At 37.4% G+C, this 18,631-nt stretch overlaps 2 protein-coding genes across 2 annotated transcripts; one reads left to right on the forward strand and one right to left on the reverse strand.

The window, feature by feature from the left end:
* Positions 1-7,087: 7,087 nt before the first annotated feature.
* Positions 7,088-8,020, forward strand: LOC122450092 (olfactory receptor 491-like). The gene has a single exon (XM_043482238.1). The coding sequence runs from the start codon at positions 7,088-7,090 to the stop codon at positions 8,018-8,020; it is 933 nt and encodes a 310-aa protein (XP_043338173.1).
* Positions 8,021-14,737: 6,717 nt separating this feature from the next.
* LOC122450028 (olfactory receptor 478-like) lies at positions 14,738-15,679 on the reverse strand. Its single transcript, XM_043482161.1, has one exon. It carries the CDS (start codon positions 15,677-15,679, stop codon positions 14,738-14,740), a length of 942 nt encoding a protein of 313 aa, XP_043338096.1.
* Between the last annotated feature and the right edge of the window lie 2,952 nt (positions 15,680-18,631).

The following is an 18,631-nucleotide window of genomic DNA, read 5'->3' on the forward strand; positions in this document are numbered from 1 at the left end:
ATGAAGACCTACAGGACCTTCTAAACTAACACCTAAAAAGATGTCCTTTTCATCATAGGGGACTGGAATCCAAAAGTAGGAGGTCAAGATATACCTGGAGTAATGGGCAAATTTGGTCTTGGGGCACAAAATGAACCAGGGAAAATGCTAACAGTGTTTTGCAAGAGAACACACTGGTCATCGCAAGCACCCTCTCTCAAACAACACAAGAGAAGACTCCACATATGGACATCACCAGATGGTCACTACCAAAATCAGATTGATTATATTCTTTGCAGACAAATATGGAGATGCTCCATACAGTCAGCAAAAACAAGACCAGGAACTGACTGTGGCTCAGATCATGAACTCCTTATTGCCAAATTCAGACTTAAATTGAAGAAAGTAGGGGAAACCACTAGACCATTCAGGTATGACCTAATACAAATCCCTTACGATTATACAGTGGAAGGGACAAATAGATGCAAGGGATTAGATCTGAAAGAGTGTCTGAAGAACTATGGATGGAGGCTCATGACATTGTACAGGAGACAGGGATCAAGACCATCCCCAAGAAAAAGAAATGCAAAAAGGCAAAATGATTGTCTGAGGAGGCCTTACAAATAGCTGAGAAAAGAAAAGACATGAAAGGCAAAGGAGAAAAGGAAAGATATACCCATATGAATGCAGAGTTCCAAAGAATAGCAAGGAGAGATAAGAAAGCCTTCCTCAGTGATCAATGCAAAGAAATAGAGGAAAACAATAGGATGGGAAAGACTAGAGATCTCTTCAAGAGAACTAGAGATACCAAGGGAACATTTCATGCAAAGATGGGCTCTATAAAGGACAGAAATAATATGGACCTAACAGAAGCAGGTGATATTAAGAGATGGCAAGAATACACAGGAGAACTATACAAAAAAGATCTTCATGACCGAGATAACCATGATGGTGTGATCACTTACCTAGAGCCAGACATCCTGGAATGTAAAGTCAAGTGGGCCTTAGGAAACATCACTATGAACAAAACTAGTGGACGTGATGGAATTCTAGTTACTATTTCAAATCCTAAAAGATGATCCTGTGAAAGTGCTACACTCAATATGCCAGCAAATTTGGAAAACTCAGCAGTGGCCACAGAAGTGGAAAATATCAGATTTCATTCCAATCCCAAAGAAAGGCGATGCCAAAGAACGTTCAAACTATGGCACAGTTGCACTCATCTCACACAGTAGCAAAGTAATGCTCAAAATTCTCCAAGCCAGGCTTCAACAGTATGTGAACTGTGAACTTCCAGATGTTCAAGCTGGATTTAGAAAAGGCAGAGAAAACCAGAGATCAAATTGCCAACATCTGTTGGATCATCAAAAAAGCAAGAGAATTCCAGAAAAACATCTATTTCTGCTTTATTGACTATGCCAAAGCTTTTGACTGTGTGGATGACAACAAACTGTGGGAAATTCTTCAAGAGATGGGAATACCAGACCACCCTATCTGCCTCCTGGGAAATCTGTATGCAGGTCAAGAAGCAACAGTTAGAACTAGACATGGAACAACAGACTGGTTCCAAATCAGGAAAGGAGTATGTCAAAGCTGTATATTGCCACCCTGCTTATTTAACTTATATGCAGAGTACATCATGTGAAATGCCAGTCTGGATGAAGCACAACCTGGAATCAAGACTACTGGGAGAAATATCAGTAACCTCAGATATGTAGATGACACCATCCTTATGGCAGAAAGTGAAGAAGAACTAAAGAGCCTCTTGATGAAAGTGAAAGAGGAGAGTGAAAAACCTGGCTTAAAACTCAACATTCAGAAAACTAAGATCGTGGCATCTGGTCCCATCACTTCATGGCAAATGGATGGGGAAACAATGGAAATAGTGAGAGACTTTATTTTTGGGGCTCCAAAATCACTGTAGATGGTGATTGCAGCCATAAAATTAAAAGATGCTAGCTCCTTGGAAGGAAAGCTATGACCAACCTAGACAGCATACTAAAAAGCAGAGATATTTCTTTGCCAACAAAGGTCCGTCTGGTCAAAGCTATGGTTTTTCTAGTAGTCATGTATGGATGTGACAGCTTGGCCATAAAGAAGGCTGAGGGCCAAAGAACTGATGCTTTCGAATTGTGGTGCTGGAGAAAACTGTCAGTCCTAAAGGAAATCAACCCTGAATGTTCACTGGAAGGACTGATGCTGAAGCTGAAGCTTCAATACTTTGGGCAACTGATGTGAAGAGTTGATTCATTGGAAAAGACCTTGATGCTGGGAAAGATTGAAGGCAAAAGGAGAAGAGGGTGACATAGCATCATGGACTCAGTGGACATGCATTTGACCAAACTCTGGGAGACAGTGAAAGACAGGGAAGCCTGGCGTGCTGCAGTACATAGGGTCACAAAGGGTCAGACATGACTTAGTTACTGAGCAACAGCACTACCAGAGTCAATACACTTGAATTTACTTTCTCAAATTGGTATAAAAAGTACCCTTCAACTCCTGTCTTTCTTGGGTCCTGGACTGATAATAAACAGCTTGCCCAACCAGCCCAGGGACTATACTTTGAGTAACAATAGACTGTGCTTTGCTTCTGCTTACTTACTCATAGTACTCCAGGGCTCTTTCCTCACCACCTCATGCCCTCAACTCAACAGTCTACAGAGATAAAATTAGAACCTTGGAGGTACTGACTCTTATTGCAGCTCCCACCAGCTTTCTATTCAGCAGGGGTTTTTTTTTGTCCAAGTCTCTGCACAAGGTTTCCATCTGGGTCCTCAGATCCTTTTGTTACACCTGGACCTACTATTTATGTCACCTTAATGACACATGTGGTTCCACAAGTCATTTCTGGAGAACAAATCAAAGAACCTTTTCCTCAAAGGGGCAAACAATAACAGTCCTAGGGGATTTTTCATATTCTATGAGAGCCCTTCTTTTCCTCCCAACACGCACACATGTAAAGACACCCAGCTTCATCCTCATAGCATCTTCATAACAAGGAAACATAAATATGCTCCTTAAACAAGGGGAGCTGTCAATGGTTTTCATTGTCAGATATTCAGTGCACAACTACTATAAAAATAAATAGAAAACATTTACTTTATAAAGTTCTCTTTAGAACTCAGCAACATCACTTCTGATTCTGAAAGGTGAGTACTGTAGTCATGGCTTTTGTTTAAATAAATTTTTGTTTGTTAAATGAGAAATTAAAGATAAACTTTCACCAGCATTACCTCTTGACTCCTGCAGAAACGATGACCTTAGAAAGATTTACACTGTGGAATGGTCAGTCTGTGCACCCAAACCAGGCTGCCCAGGAGTCCCCAGAGTGCAGTGTGGACTGCACAGCCATAGCCACTGCTGGGCTTGTGTAACTGAAACTATGACAAGGAAATCAAGAAGAAATCACCTGATGTTCACATTGTATGAGACTTAAAGACTTATGCCCTCTGTTCATCATCAAAACAATGCATGCAATGAGGGAAAGGATTGGGGAGAGTCAGAATCTCTGACTCAAGTGAGCAAGCATGAATGTAATGCTAAAATTAAGAGCTCTAGAAACATCCCTAGGTAGCCAATGGAATGGAAGGGAAGGGGGAGAATTAGCTTCATATTACGCGTATGACTGTGAATGATAGAGCCCCAAACAGAGAAGGCATCATATAATGTACTTCTGACTTCTTTTGGATCTGTGAAAATCTCCTGACATGTGTTGAAAGAAAAATTATATTATGATTCTTATCAAAAAATTTGCTTAATCAAAAATAGTTCCTTAGCTCTGATGCATAACCAAACCCTTTTGAGTACTTTGCAGATATCATTTCTTTTAATTTCACAACAAAGTTGCATTACTGGGACAATTATTTCCATTAAAAAAACAAACAAAAAAAACTGGGAGTCCAAGAGATTTAAGTGTCAAGTGTAAGTTAAAACAGCTGACCACTGGGAGGCTAGGGATCTAAGTTTTTTTGTTCCCAGTCTCCATGACTACTGTCAGCACACTTTTGAAGCTCGCACTGCGCACAGTAAATTTAGGGTTGGCCCCATGAACTCTGCTTGAGTCAGAAGGCGGAGCACAAATCCTACTTAGGGCTTTGCCTCATTCCTTAGACCAGAGTATGTTCAGAGGGTGACAAGGAGAATTGCGAGGGATCTGAAAAGCACGCCACAGGGCATAGTGAAGGATCTATGGATGCTTCATTTTCCAAAAGGAGCATGCTGGCTGTGTTCAAACATTTCAATGTTTTGATATAGAAAGGAGATTGTTTATACTGTTAAAGTCATGGGGGATTAAATGATGAGATTATAAATATATTTTTCACAATAGAGCTAACACTTGTGGCGATAAGCTTTCCTGTCATAGAGTAATTTAGATGCACTTAATGAAGACTATTCAAAACACATTCTTTAATGAGCTGTAGGTTCTCAACCATTGATTCATTGTATTTCACAATTCATTCTGTCAAAGAACTAAGTCCCACTATTGTAAAGACTAAATGCTTTCTCATTCTAAAGTAAGATATTTAAAATTTTTAAGATAAGACATTCAAAGATATTTTGGTGCATATATTATGATTTGTGTCAAATATTTCAAACCTTAAGAACTGAAATAATGTCATTAACAGAAAATTGTCTTTCTTTGAAAATTAGAACCAAAAATAGTGGAAAATTTCAGTGTCATGTTAGCGTGACTATTAAAAGCAAGACACATACATAAAAAGACACATTTAGAAAAGTGATTAGAAATAGGTTATAAAGCTCCATGAATACCATATTAAACAGTTTGAAATATAGTATATCCAGTATTTAAATTATGAATAGTAGTTGGGAAATCAAGAAATATATTATTGATAATGCTAAGTAAAAATGTAAATTGCTGTTGTTTAGTCGGTAGGTCATGTCTGACTCTTTCACAGCCCCATGGATTGAAACCCACCAGGCTCCTCTGTCCATGGGATTTCCCAGGCAAGACTATTGAAGTGGATTGCCATTTCCTTATCCAGGGATCTTCCCAACTCAGGGACTGAACTCATGCCTCCTACATTGGCAGGTGGATTCTTTACCACTGAACCACCAGAGAAACCCCAAAATGTAAACTATAAAATGTAATATATAATATGATTACAAATATGTAAATACTACTGGCAAATGCTACAAAATTAAATCAAAATGGATTGCGAGGCACAGTTAGAATTAAGAATTTGTAGGTGAGTCTTTCTACAGTTAGCTAATTGTATTAAAAAATTAAAAGAAAATGAAAGCAAAAAAATTTATAAAACTAGAAATTACCAAAAGAGATTGATACTTTGCTGAAGAAAAGATGTGCATAAATGAAATGTTCAGATCACTAAAATGAATTTCAAGTAACTTTTAAAATTTTGTAATACTTTAAATATATACTGTTTCCCATTCTGATAAATATAACTTTCTTTTCCAACTTTCACTGAATCTTTAGTATGCCCTGAAACTATTGCCTTGGATTGCAGTATTTATCCATCTTCCCTTTTAATTTATCATTAACTCCTCTTTCTCAGGACTGCTTTAAGACATAGGAACTTAGCCTTTGTCACAATATAACAGCAAAACATGAACAGGATACTAAGCTCTTAAATGAAAATGCAGCCAAATACTCAACAAAACAGTGAACACAATTTAGGACATTGGTTTATTACAAATCATGGGGATGCACTTATCTTAACAGACAGTGTATATTTCCTTTGAATTATGGATTAAGAAAAATGTCTAGGAATGGGGTTATTTTTAAAATTTTATCATAGTTTGTAATGCTGTACTCCCAATTCTATATCTAATTTGTAAGATTACTAATTCTGATATTAAAAAATTTGTAAACAGTTACATGTCCAAATTTAGTGGATGATTAATTAAATTAAGGTCTAGTTACTTAATGCACTATCATCTCAAAAATTATGTTTGAGGAATAATAATGTGATCAGATTTTATATTGAAATGCTAAGTAAAAATAGCAGTATTAAACTTTTATCTACAATGTTATAAAAGCTCAATTAAAATGCATCCAAAGGGGAAAATGCCTGGAAATAAATTACCAAATTTATAATAATTAACTTGTGTGACAGTAGCTATATTTGAAAGCTCCATTTCTTTGGAATTTTCAAGTTTTTTTCACCTACAATGTTACATAATTTTTGTTTAGAAACACACGAGCCATTACTTGACTTACACCATTATTACAGACTTTCAGTGTACAAGCAATATCTTCACTGTTATCTCTATAAGACCTTATCCACAAGACCTGGTTTCTCTGGACGGGGAAACTTATTCTTCTCTGGTGTCCTAGAGCACATTCACTATACTAATCATACATTCATTTATTTAACAAGTCTTTCTTCAGGACATTTTGTTCCCAAGCACTAGTTACTTGTGATACTGAGATAAAATACACACTGTTGATGAGGAGAATGTGTATAAACTGGGGATAGTGAAATTTGAACATGCAAACAAAAACAAAAGTCACAATCTAGTATAAATAATGGCAACTGTTTACATTTCAGGGTCTCAACTAAAGTAGGGAGACTAGCAGTGAAATTGTGAAGATGAGTAAATAAAATTGGGGACTAAATTGTAGATAGAATCAATAGGATTTTATTAGATGTGGTAAAAAGAGAGACAGAATGAAAGATTGGGTAGATTGTGGTGTCATTCTACAGACATAAAACATAGGAAAAGTGGTCCAAGGAAGGATGAGTTTGGTTTGGAGGAGGCTGAGTTTCAGGTATTAATTGGATTTCCAACTGGAGACTTCTAAAGAACAACTGAAACTATAGATCTGGAATTTGGGAGAGAGATCCTTGTAGAAGTCAAGGTTGGAGAGGTGTTTTAAAATAATTAATAAAAAAAAAAAAGAACATAATTGAGATCCTGGAAAGTGAGGTTGAACCCTTTTCCTTTTATGCAAAGAGGAAACACACACACGCAAATCCTGTAAAGACTATATTTACAGGCAGCGCAGAAGAGGAAATCACTGTGAATAAGTCAGTGGAATAAGCAAACAAAACTGATAATGTGTAGAATGAGTGCATAAAAAAATGAATATTCACATTTCCCTCAACAGGAACAATTCCCAGAGGACATGGAAGTTGGAAACCACACCAGCGTGACGAAGTTCATCCTTTTGGGGTTAACAGAGGATCCTACACTTTGTGTCATCTTCTTTGTGCTATTTCTAGGCATATATGTTGTCATTTTAGCGGGCAATATCACCATAATTATTTTAATAGCAAGTTGTTCCCAACTTCACTCCCCTATGTACTTTTTCCTTGGCCATTTGGCTTTTGTTGACATCGGTTGTTCTACATCTGTCACACCTGTGATGATTATAGGATTTCTTAGACATAGACTAGCCCTCCCAGTTGCTGTCTGTGAAGCCCAGCTCTGTTCTATGGTAATGTTTGGATCAGCTGATTGCTTCCTGCTGGCTGTCATGGCCTATGATCGTTATGTGGCCATCTGCTTGCCTCTTTTCTATTCCACCCGTATGTCCCCCAGAGTCTGTGTCCTCTTGGTGGGAGTTTCCTATGTGGGTGGGTGTGTCAATGCTTGGACATTTGGTAGTTGTTTATTGACTCTGTCTTTCTGTGGACCAAATCAGGTAGACCACTTTTTCTGTGATTTCTCCCCTCTGTTGAAACTTTCCTGCTCAGATGTCTCCACTATTGAAATTATCCCTTCCATCTCCTCTGGATCTATCCTTGCATTAACAGTGTCTGTCATAGCTCTCTCTTACATCTGCATCCTCAACACCATCCTGAAGATGCGCTCCACTGAAGGGAGACACAAGGCCTTCTCCACGTGCACCTCTCACCTCACCGCAGTCACTCTCTACTATGGAACGATTACCTTCATTTATGTGATGCCCAAATCCAGCTACTCAACTGAACAGAACAGAGTGGTGTCTGTGTTCTATACAGTGGTGATCCCCATGTTGAACCCCCTCATCTACAGTCTGAGGAACAGAGATGTAAAGGAGGCCCTGAGAAAGGCAATGGCCAGAATATACTCTTAGGATCCATTCTTAACATTGCAGGTGACCTATAAAAATTTTTGTTTACCAATATCACACTTAGGACCTACCAAATATAGCTTAACTGATTGTTTCAGTTAAAGTCATACTTCTTCTCTCACTTTTATATATTTGTACACCAAATGGGAGATGCCTTGAAGTCAACAACGACAGCAATATTTATCACTGTTTTTAACACCCGTAGATGCCTTTGCACCTTTAATTTTTGTAGCAAACAATAATAACTTGCACTTTATATGTGCCAACCCTGTTCTAAGCATATTATGTATATTAGCTGGTTTGTTCCTCATAAAAATCATATGAAGTAGTAGTTACTACTTTTATTTTACAAATGAATCATGTACAGAGTAGAATGCCCCGTCATGCAGCTAGGAAGTTATGGGACTAGTCTTTGATTGTAGAAAGTCTGGGTCCAAACCCACAATGCTTTGCATTTGATTTTCATAGCAATCTCATGATGCTGGTATTATAAATACTTCAGTTTACAGATGAGAATGTTGAGTGTTAGAGAGATCCAATAGTTTGTTCTGGAGACATATGGATTTGAGTCCTCCATGCACTTGACCTACACTATAAGCCACAATCAGTCCAAAGACTTGAGCACTGTTACTGATCTAGAAGACTTGAGCAAGGTAATCAAGCCTAAGCTGTTACTTTGCATCCAAATTCGTTTTCCTTTTCCAATATACTTTAACAACTCCAAGTCCATTTCTTTTCCAATTAAATTTATAATGTTTATCAATTTCTGCAAAGAAATTAACATTTTTATTGCCTGTGCAATGAATCTATAGATCATTTTAAGGGAGAAATGACATCTTAATATTTGATGTTATTGTAAACAACACTAATTTTGAATTTTAATTTACCTTAATTTTTAACTTTTTTAGTCATACTAGACTGTTGATTTTTGTATATTGACCTTTTAAATACTGCTGCTTTGTTAAATATTTAAAACTTTTTCTAGGGTCATTTGCAAATGAAGACTTATTTCTTCCCTTAAATCTTTTAGGTCTTTTTGCAATTTTATTATTTACTTTATTTTTGTTGGAATATAATTGGCATATAAGGCCATATAGTCTAGGTGTGCAATGTGTTGATTTACTGCATTTACATATTGCAGTATGATTTCTACCCGAGCATAGCTAAAACCTCTATCACCTCACATAATTATCATTTATTTTCTGTGGTGAGAAAACCTAAGATCTAGAGTCTTAGCAACTTTGAAGTTTGTAATGCAGAATTGTTAACAATCAATATTGTACTGTGCATTAGCTCTGCAGGACTTAGTACTATCTACCTGTTCTAATCTGTATCTTTGAACAACATATCTCCAGTTACCCTATTTCCTAGCCTTTGGTTATCACCATTCTAGTCTGTTTTTATCAGTTTGGCTTTTTTAGATTCCACATATAAGTGATAGCATAGTCTGTATGAGTGCATGCCTATTCAGTTGCTCAGTTGTGTCCGGCTCTTTGTGATCCCATGGACTGTGGCCCACCAGGCTCCTCTGTCCATGGAATTTTCCAGGCAAGAATACTAGAGTGGGTTGTCCCCCGAGGAATTGGATGGGGAGGGAGGTGGGAGGGGGGTTCAGGATGGGGGACACATGTACACCCATGGCTGATTCATTTCAATGTATGGCAAAAACCATTACAATATTGTAAAACTATTAGCCTCCAGTTAAATAAAATTTTTAAGAGAAAGAAAAAAAGAGAATATTAGAGAGGGTTGTCATTTCCTACTCTAGAGGATCTTCCCCACCCAGGGATCAGACCCACATTTTCTGCAACTTGCATATTGGCAAGTGGATTCTTTACCACTGTGCCACCTGGGAAGTCATAGTCTGTATAGTTTTGTTCTTTTCCTGTCTGACTTATTTCACTTAGCATAATGCCCTCAAGTTGTATTCATGTTGTTACAAATGGCAGGATTTTCTTCTTTCTCAAGGCTGAATGATACTCCATTGTGGTATATAGATTTATCACAACTTCTTTATCCATTCATCTGTTGACTGGCACTTTGTTTTCATATCTTATCTACTGTAGAATAATATTGCAATAAGAATGGGAATGTAGGTATTTCTTTGAAGTTCTGTTTTTCTCTCCTTTAGATATGTATAACCAGAGGTAGAATTAATGGATTACATAGTAGTTCTATTATTGATTTTTTGAAAAATCGCCATACTTTTTTCCGTAGTGGCTAAACTGGTTTACATTGCCACAACAGTGTACAAATATTTCCTTATCTCTATATTCCTACAACACTTATTATCCCTTATCTTCTTGACAGCCACCCTAACAGATGTGAGATAATATCTCTTTGTGGGTTTGATCTCATTTCACTTTCCCATTTGTCATGGGGAGGACTTGGGATTTTCAGTTTTTAAAATTAATTTATTAATTGGAGTTTAGTTGATTTAGAGTATTATATTCATTTGAGGCATTCAGTATTTTTATAACTCATACTCCAGTTAAAGTTATTGCAAAACAATGGCTATATTTCTCTGTTCAGTACAATATATTCTTGATGCTTATTCATTTTATACATAGTAGTTTGTGTCTCTTAATTCCATACCCCTATCTATCCACTCCTCCCTCCCATGGACGGTAGCTCACTAGGCTCCTCTGTCCATGAAATTCTCCCGGCAAAAATACTGGAGTGGGTAGCCATTCCCTTTCCAGGGGTTCTTCCTGAGCCGGGGATCAAGCCTGGGTCTTCTGTATTGCAGGCAGATTCTTTACCATCTGAGCCACCAGGGAAGCCTGAACATTATATTATTATTGCTTATTCATTTTATACATAATAGTGTGTGTCTCTTTCCACACCCCTCTCTCTCCACTCCTCCATCCCTTCTCCCCACTGATAACCACCAGTTCATTATCTATATCTGTGTGTTCCTGTTTTGCTATATACTTTCACTTGATTTGTTTCACATATAAGTGATAACATAGAATATAGGTCTTTCTCTGTTTGACTTATTTCACTAAATATAATATTCTCTCTGTCCATCTACATTGCTGCAAGTGGCAAAATTTCATTCCTTTTTATGGATGAGTAATATTCTGATGTGTATACCTATCCCACATCTTCTTTTTTCATTTTTTCATGAGAACTTAGGTTGCTTCCATATCTTTGCTATTGTAAATAATGCTTCTATGAACATTGGTGTGTCTGTATCTTTTCAAAGTAGTATTTTTGTTTTCCTTGTATATATACTCAGCAGTGGAATTACTAGATCATATTGTATTTCTATTTTTACGTTTTTCAGGAACCTCCATACTGTTTTCCACATAAATCTTGAGAGAAAAATTCAGTGCCATCTGTGCATGCCATACATGCAACAATGTTTTTTTTAAAAAAAGATTCTTTAATTGTAAAATGCATCTGGACTGGGAGTACAATAAATGAAACATACTCGTTATGCTTTTATGCTTCTCTGAGTGGAGTGATTCTGATAACTTGACACAGTCCATGTAGGGACCCTGAAACTATATCTGGAAGCATTATGAGATATAATGGTCTTAATTATGATCATGAGGCTTTTCAAGGAAGATGGCTCCTCTGCCAGGGCTCTCTTGGGATCTTCTGTGAACACCTGTGAGGATTATGCTCATCAGAGAGAAACACCTGGTACATATATGCTGGCATGGTGAATTTTTCACTTATAGTGTTCCATGTGGTTGTTTTGTATAATGCTAAGTCATTACTTTCAGTTCTGTGATTATATGTTTTCAAATAGTCTTTTATCTTTTTAAATAAAATAATAATATAATATGTGCCTATCAATTCTCTTGTCTTAACACTTAATGGTTCTGCTTCTGTTGTTGGCTGTTTCCACTGGCTCCTACTATATGTTTGGTATCTTGTTTCCTTTGTGCTGGTCATTACGCTTCAGTGTGCACTGGTTACTGTATTTTAATGTTTGGTAGAAATAATTGAGGCTCAAATTGTTTGTTTGCTTATTCAATTCACCCTGAGGTACCACCTGTCCTTGATCACTTATATCCAAGTTCAAGGCTTGAGGCTTTCTAGATCTCCAGAGATCTTAGAGATCTGTGTAAAACCTGGTCTCTGAGCATTTCTGTTCATCCTGAGGATATATGGGAGGTTGTAATCATAATTCTCATCTGGTTTTGTCCTAAGCATTGATGTATGTTCCCCCCATCCCAAAACATCACTAAATACAAACCTGGATTGGTTTGCACTTCCTTCTGACTTGTCAAATTCTTCAACTGCTGAAGCATATGTGAGTGTTAGGTTAACTTCTCTGGGTTCTCACAGTTCCTGGGGAAGAAATTCCTTCTTATCCTGTAACTTCTACTGTGATATTTAAGATATCTTAAACACCCTATCCTTTGTTTTGGTTATGCTCATCATGGGATTGATTCAAATTACTGACCCTGCCATAATTGGAAAAGAAGCCCCCAAAGTAAATTATATGCATATGAGTGGATGATTAGACTTGCACAAATGTACACAGGTAACACTATAAAACAGGCAGTGAATGTCCTCAACCTTGCTCAGATGTTATCTTCCCAATGAGGTCTGCACTGACACTTCGTGCCCTGGCATGTTAAGCTCCATTACTATGTCTGCTTTTTCTTTCTCCACAACACAGACTTCAAATAGTCTGAATCACTAACTTGTTAGTTTTATTGTCTCTCATGCTATGAGATACGTTCTATTAGGGCAAATATATTAGATGCTTGTCACTTATACTTGCAATAACCCATGACTATCTCTGGAATAGAAGAATAATTCAGAATAATTTTTGAATGTATGAAAGAATAAATAACTGAAAGAGATGACAAATGCCCCATGAGTCTGTTAGCAAATATATAGAATCTGTGTCTAAAACATGAAAGAAGAGACAGGAAAGGTCAATAAATGCAGTTGTTGTCAGCATATCAGTTCTGTTCAGTTCAGTTGCTCAGTTGTGTCTGACTCTTTGTGACCCCATGGACTGCAGCACACCAGGCTTCCCTATCCATCACCAACTCCTAGAGCTTGCTCAAACTCATGTCCATTGGTTGGTGATGCCATCCAACCATCTCATCCTCTGCCATCCCCTTCTCCTCCTGCCTTCAATCTTTCCCAGCATCAGGGTCTTTTGCAATGAGTCAGTTCTTCGTATCAGGTGACCAAAGTATTGGAGCTTCAGCATGAGTCCTTTCAATGAGTATTAAGGACTGATTTCCTTTAGAATTGACTAGTTTGGTCTCCTTGCAGTCCAAGGGACTCTTGAGTCTTCTCCAACACAATTCAAAAGCATCAGTTCTTTGGTGCTCAGGTTTCTTTATGGTCCAACTCTCACATCCATACATGACTACTGGAAAAACCATAGCTTTGACTAGGGAAAAACAAGCAAACATAGCTTTGTCAGTAATTCTCTGCTTTTTAATACCCTGTCTAGGTTTGTCATAGCTTTTCTTCCAAGGAGCAAGCGTCTTTTAATTTCGTGGTGCAGTCACTATCTGCAGTGATTTTGGAGCCCAACAAAATAAAGTCTCTCACTGTTTGCATTGTTTCCTCATCTATTTGCCATGAAGTGATGGGACCAGATGCCATGATCTTAGTTTTTTGAATGTTGAGTTTTAAGCCAACTTTTTCACTCTCTTTCACTTTCATCAAGAGGCTCATTCAAGAGCATATGGAGGTCAATTAAACCTCTCCGAGGGTGTCCATTGGAAGGACTGATGCTGAAGCTGAAACTCCAGTACTTTGGCCACCTCATGCGAAGAGTTGACTCATTGGAAAAGACCCTGATGCTGGGAGGGATTGGGGGCAGGAGGAGAAGGAGACAACAGAGGATGAGATGGCTGGATGGCATCACCAACTCGATGGGCATGAGTTTGAGTAAACTCCGGGAGTTGGCGATGGACAGGGAGGCCAGGCGTGCTGCGATTCATGGGGTCGCAAAGAGTCGGACATGACTGACTGAACTAAACTGAACTGAAGGGACAGTTACAAAATCAAGGGAGAGACAATCCAGTTCCTTCCCGCTTACTGAGTAGGATGTAAACCTAGCAATGAAAAAGTCACTCCAACAGTTTGTTCCACTCAGTCCTTGAAGAGTTTAGAGACCCTACTTATTCCCAGAAAGAAGTCATCTTTGAACCTGACTGAATTCATAAGTCAGTCAGGGACTTCTCATGTCCTTCCTTGGGGACCTTCTATATGGTGACTAGAGCCAGAGACTAGGAACATAGGCCAGAATTTATAGATCCATAAAGCCCATCCTTATCATATAAGCTTCCCACGAGAACATCTCCACAAGCTTTCTGACTCCGCTTTGTCATTTCCTCTCAGAATGTACACAGGCAAAAGTATACTGATCTCACTCATTACAGAATAAACTGCAGTTGCAAATGGACACAGGCTTAAAGGTTTGGAGGTACAACTTTGGAAAAATTATATGGATAACATTTTAAAACTATTTTCAGAAGATGAAGTATTTTTTCATGGGACTGATGTGTTTTCTTGTAATTAAAATTTGATTTTATTTCACTAAAGGTAACTCACTATAGGTCTCTGACTTAAAATTAGATATCTGAAAATTTATTCCCTACCTTTACTAAAAAACTGCTCCCTGGCTAATGACATGGAATGGACATATTTAAACCACAGACACTCAATTTCCTGTTCTTATTATCTTCATGGCATATTATCATATCAAATCCTATAAAATAATAGGCTTCACTAAGGAAGTATTTTTCTGCCAAGCTCTCTTAGAGCCCCCTTAATCTCATTGTTCCTGAGGCTGTAGATGAGGGGATTCAACATGGGGATCACCACTATGTAGAATACAGACACCACCTTGTTCTGGTCAGTTGAGTAGCTGGACTTGGGCATCACGTAAATGAACGTGATGGTCCCATAGAATAGAGTGACTGCTGTGAGGTGGGACGTGCAGGTGGAGAAGGCCTTGTGGCGCCCCTCATTGGAGTGCATCCTGAGGATGGTGATGAGGATGTAGATGTAGGATACAGCTATGACAATCACTGTGACCACAATGATGGAGCCAGCCGTAAATGAGGGGACAACTGCAGGGATACTGGTGTCAGAACAGGAGAGTTCAACCAAAGGAGCAAAATCACAGAAAAAATGATTGACTCGATTTGGTCCACAGAAGTGTAAAGAATAGAAGCAAATAGTAAAAGAGCAAGCATTGAGAAAACCACCAGTGTAAGAGATTATGAGTAACTGAATACAGACTCGTGTGGACATTTTGGTGGAATAAAGCAGTGGATCGCAGATTGCTATGAAGCGATCATATGCCATGGCAGCCAGAAGGAAGCACTCAGTTGACCCAAAGAAAACAGCTGAACCCAGCTGGATGGCACATCCAGGATAGGAGATGGTATTTCTTTCCACTAGGAAGTTTGCAAGCATATTGGGTGTAACAGAAGATGAATAGCCCACGTCAACAATGGCTAAGTGGCTCAGGAAAAAATACATAGGATTATGGAGCTGAGATGAGATTCTGATAAGAAGATTTGTGCAGAGATTCCCACATATGGTCACCAGGTAGATAAAGAGGATGATTATGAAGAGGATGAATCGAAGGACTGGATCATTTGTTAAACCCAATAAAATGAACTCTGTCTCTGCAGTGTGGTTCCTATGCATCAGGGAATACATCAGGTAATGTAGCTGCTACAAAAATGAACCTGTGATGGAACAATGCATTAAAGAAGCTATAAATTTGATTATTTCATTTTCTATTAATATAATATATGGAAATTGATTACAAATAAAGATATTCAAGAATCAAAGCATATTTACATGCAATCATGAGTCTACTTTATTTTTAAAATTGTTTTTAGCAGAAGTTCCTAAAAGCTTCCTTTAAATAATGGCTTTTACCTTTTGTATTATATTTTTCCAAAAATGTACTTTAAACTTTGAGTCAAAGAACAAATAATATATGATAGATGGAAATAGCAAAACAGATCAGTGAGTGTTACATAAAATAGGAAAAAAATGTGTAAGGTTTTATAATAAAGACGAGTAATTTAAAAGCTAACAATTATTACATGCTTACTAAAGTGTAAGATAGGGTTAAATTTTTTATATTTATATGTTTATCATTTATCATATATAGCCTATGCTTATATTTTAGTCTATATTTATAGTGTAATTAGTGTATATACATATTTAGTGTGTGATATAGTCTGTTATTGTTTGTTGTTTAGTCACTATGTAGTATTCAACTCTTTGAGGCCCCATGGACCATAGCCTGCCAGGCTCCTCTGTACATGGGATTTCCAGGACAAGAATACTGGAGTGGGTAACCATTTCCTTCTCCAGAGGATCTTCCCGACCTAGGGATAGAACTCACATCTCTAGTATCTCCTGCAGATGGATTCTGAGCCACCTGGGAAGCCCAATATATAGTCTATGTTTTCACAAAATGTTATTAATGAGTTTCATTATTTTATGAGAAAATTGAGTCTGAGAAGGCTCTATAAGTTGCACTATGTTGTTTAATAGGTAAAGTCAGAATATGAAGTCCAGGAATGCCTGACTACCCGTTCCTTTAGTTGTTGTTGCTTAGTCAGTAAGTCATGTCCAACTCTTTGTGACCCCATGGATTGCAGCATGCCAGGCTTCCTTGCCCTTCACTATCTCCTGGAGTTTGCTCAAACTCCTGTTCAATGAGTTGGTAATGCTATCCAACCATCTCATCCTCTGTTGCCCCCATCTCCTCCTGCCCTCAATCTTTCCCAGCATCAGGAACCTTTCCAACGAGTCAGCTCGTCACATCAGGTGGCCAAGATATTGGAGTTTCAGCTTCAGTATCAGTCCTTCTAATCAATATTTAGAGCTGATTTCTTTTAGGATTGACTGGTTTGATCTCTTTGCTGTCCAAGGGACTCTCAAGAGTCTTCTCCAGCACCACAATTCAAAGGCATCACTTTTTTGGCACTCAGTCTTCTTTATGGTCCAGCTCTCACATCTGTACATGAGTATTGGAAAAACCATACCTCTGACTGTACAGACCTTTGTTGGCAAAGTGATGTTTTTGCTTTTTAATATGCTGTCTAGGTTTATCATTGCTTTTCTTTCAAGGAATAAGAGTCTTAATTTCCTGGCTGTAGTCACCATCTGCAGTGATTCATTTAGTAACTATGCAGTAAATAATTACTGATCATAAAGTCCAATACACCCGACAATGAGTGGGCAACAGATTATCCTTTAAGCCTTTTGGCAGTTATTTGTAAAAGAGATACCTAGTTAGTTATATATTTTATGATATCTATCACTTAAAATTTTTTGAAAGGAGAAATAAAAGTGTTCTTGACACTGTAACAGAAACAAATTTCAAATCTGAATAAAGTTACTACTGTAAATTTATTGGGTATTTTTAAATTAAAAATAATATTGTTTTAACAACTAGCTTGAAGTTTCAATGTAATCACTATGCAAAAATCATGATTGCTATTTAGCACATAATTTATTCAGATATATTTATTCAAACAGATCAAATCACTTCCTCTATAACAGTATTTGGACTTTTGTAGAAAGAAATATTATTTTCAACATAATATGAAGATAAATAAAGTGTTTGAAAACTTGAGAATTATCACCCAGATAATGATCCTCATGTCCAAATTTTCTGACTTGTATCTTGAATGAAAGACCCTTCATCTTACCCACGATGTGAAAATCTTGAGACTAAAGCATCAGAGATATTCATAGTATCTTTCCAAATTTAAACCTTAAATTTAAGTCTTTAAACATGAATAAATGCTCAAACATCTCTGGTAATAAATATATTAGCCTTATGTTGGAGTGCTGAATTTGGTGAATGTTGAAAGACCATATCACTTTGCATCTTATGGATTGATAAACAAGGGATCCTTGTCTTGGACTATGCCTGTTAATTCACATAAAATTGATGGTGGAAACAGCAATTCAGCCAAAGTTTCTTGCCGTTAATAATTGCTTGATTATATCTGCCCTGTTCTTCAACCAAACTTGTGAGTATATTAATATTAATAACCAAGGAGTAGAATAGTCTCATGGAGAAGAAAATGGCAACCCACTCCAGTATTGTTGTCTGGAGAATCCCATGGACACAGAAGCCTGGTTGGCTATAGTCCACAGGGTCGCAGAGTCAGACATGACCATAGTGACTTAGCACACAAGCAGAATGTTCTCAAATGATTAATGAAAATAAATATATCAGATTCATTAACAAAAGCCAAAATCTTACCTCTTAGAATAAGAGCTCTTTCATTTGTAACAAATCATAGTTGTGGTTATAAAGCTGTCTTTAATTTTTGCTTGCCTTTGGGGATAAATCTCTGGAGATTCTAGAGATTAAAATGTGAATTTAAAAGCATGTGGAACATCATTATGTTCTATAACGGATATTGAACATCTCAATTCACACACAAAGAGAGCTAATCTTTTAAGTGTTGTCAATTCTCAAGTGGTTAATTTATTCTTTTGCTTCTGTTTAGGTGATTATACACTTTTCTATAGCCTTCTATCAGAAAGTATAACAGCTTTTCCTAGAGATAATATTGGTTTCAAGTTTTCTTTGACATTTCTGATTAAGAAATACTTGATACTAAACTTGAGGTT

Source organism: Cervus canadensis, chromosome 11 (genome assembly GCF_019320065.1).
Source record: "Cervus canadensis isolate Bull #8, Minnesota chromosome 11, ASM1932006v1, whole genome shotgun sequence".
NCBI lineage: Eukaryota > Metazoa > Chordata > Mammalia > Artiodactyla > Cervidae > Cervus > Cervus canadensis.

Coding starts and splice junctions, on each gene's coding strand:
- LOC122450092 (XM_043482238.1), top strand. CDS start 7,088: ATGGAAGTTGGAAACCACACCAGCGTGACGAAGTTCATCCTTTTGGGG.
- LOC122450028 (XM_043482161.1), bottom strand. CDS start 15,679: ATGTATTCCCTGATGCATAGGAACCACACTGCAGAGACAGAGTTCATT.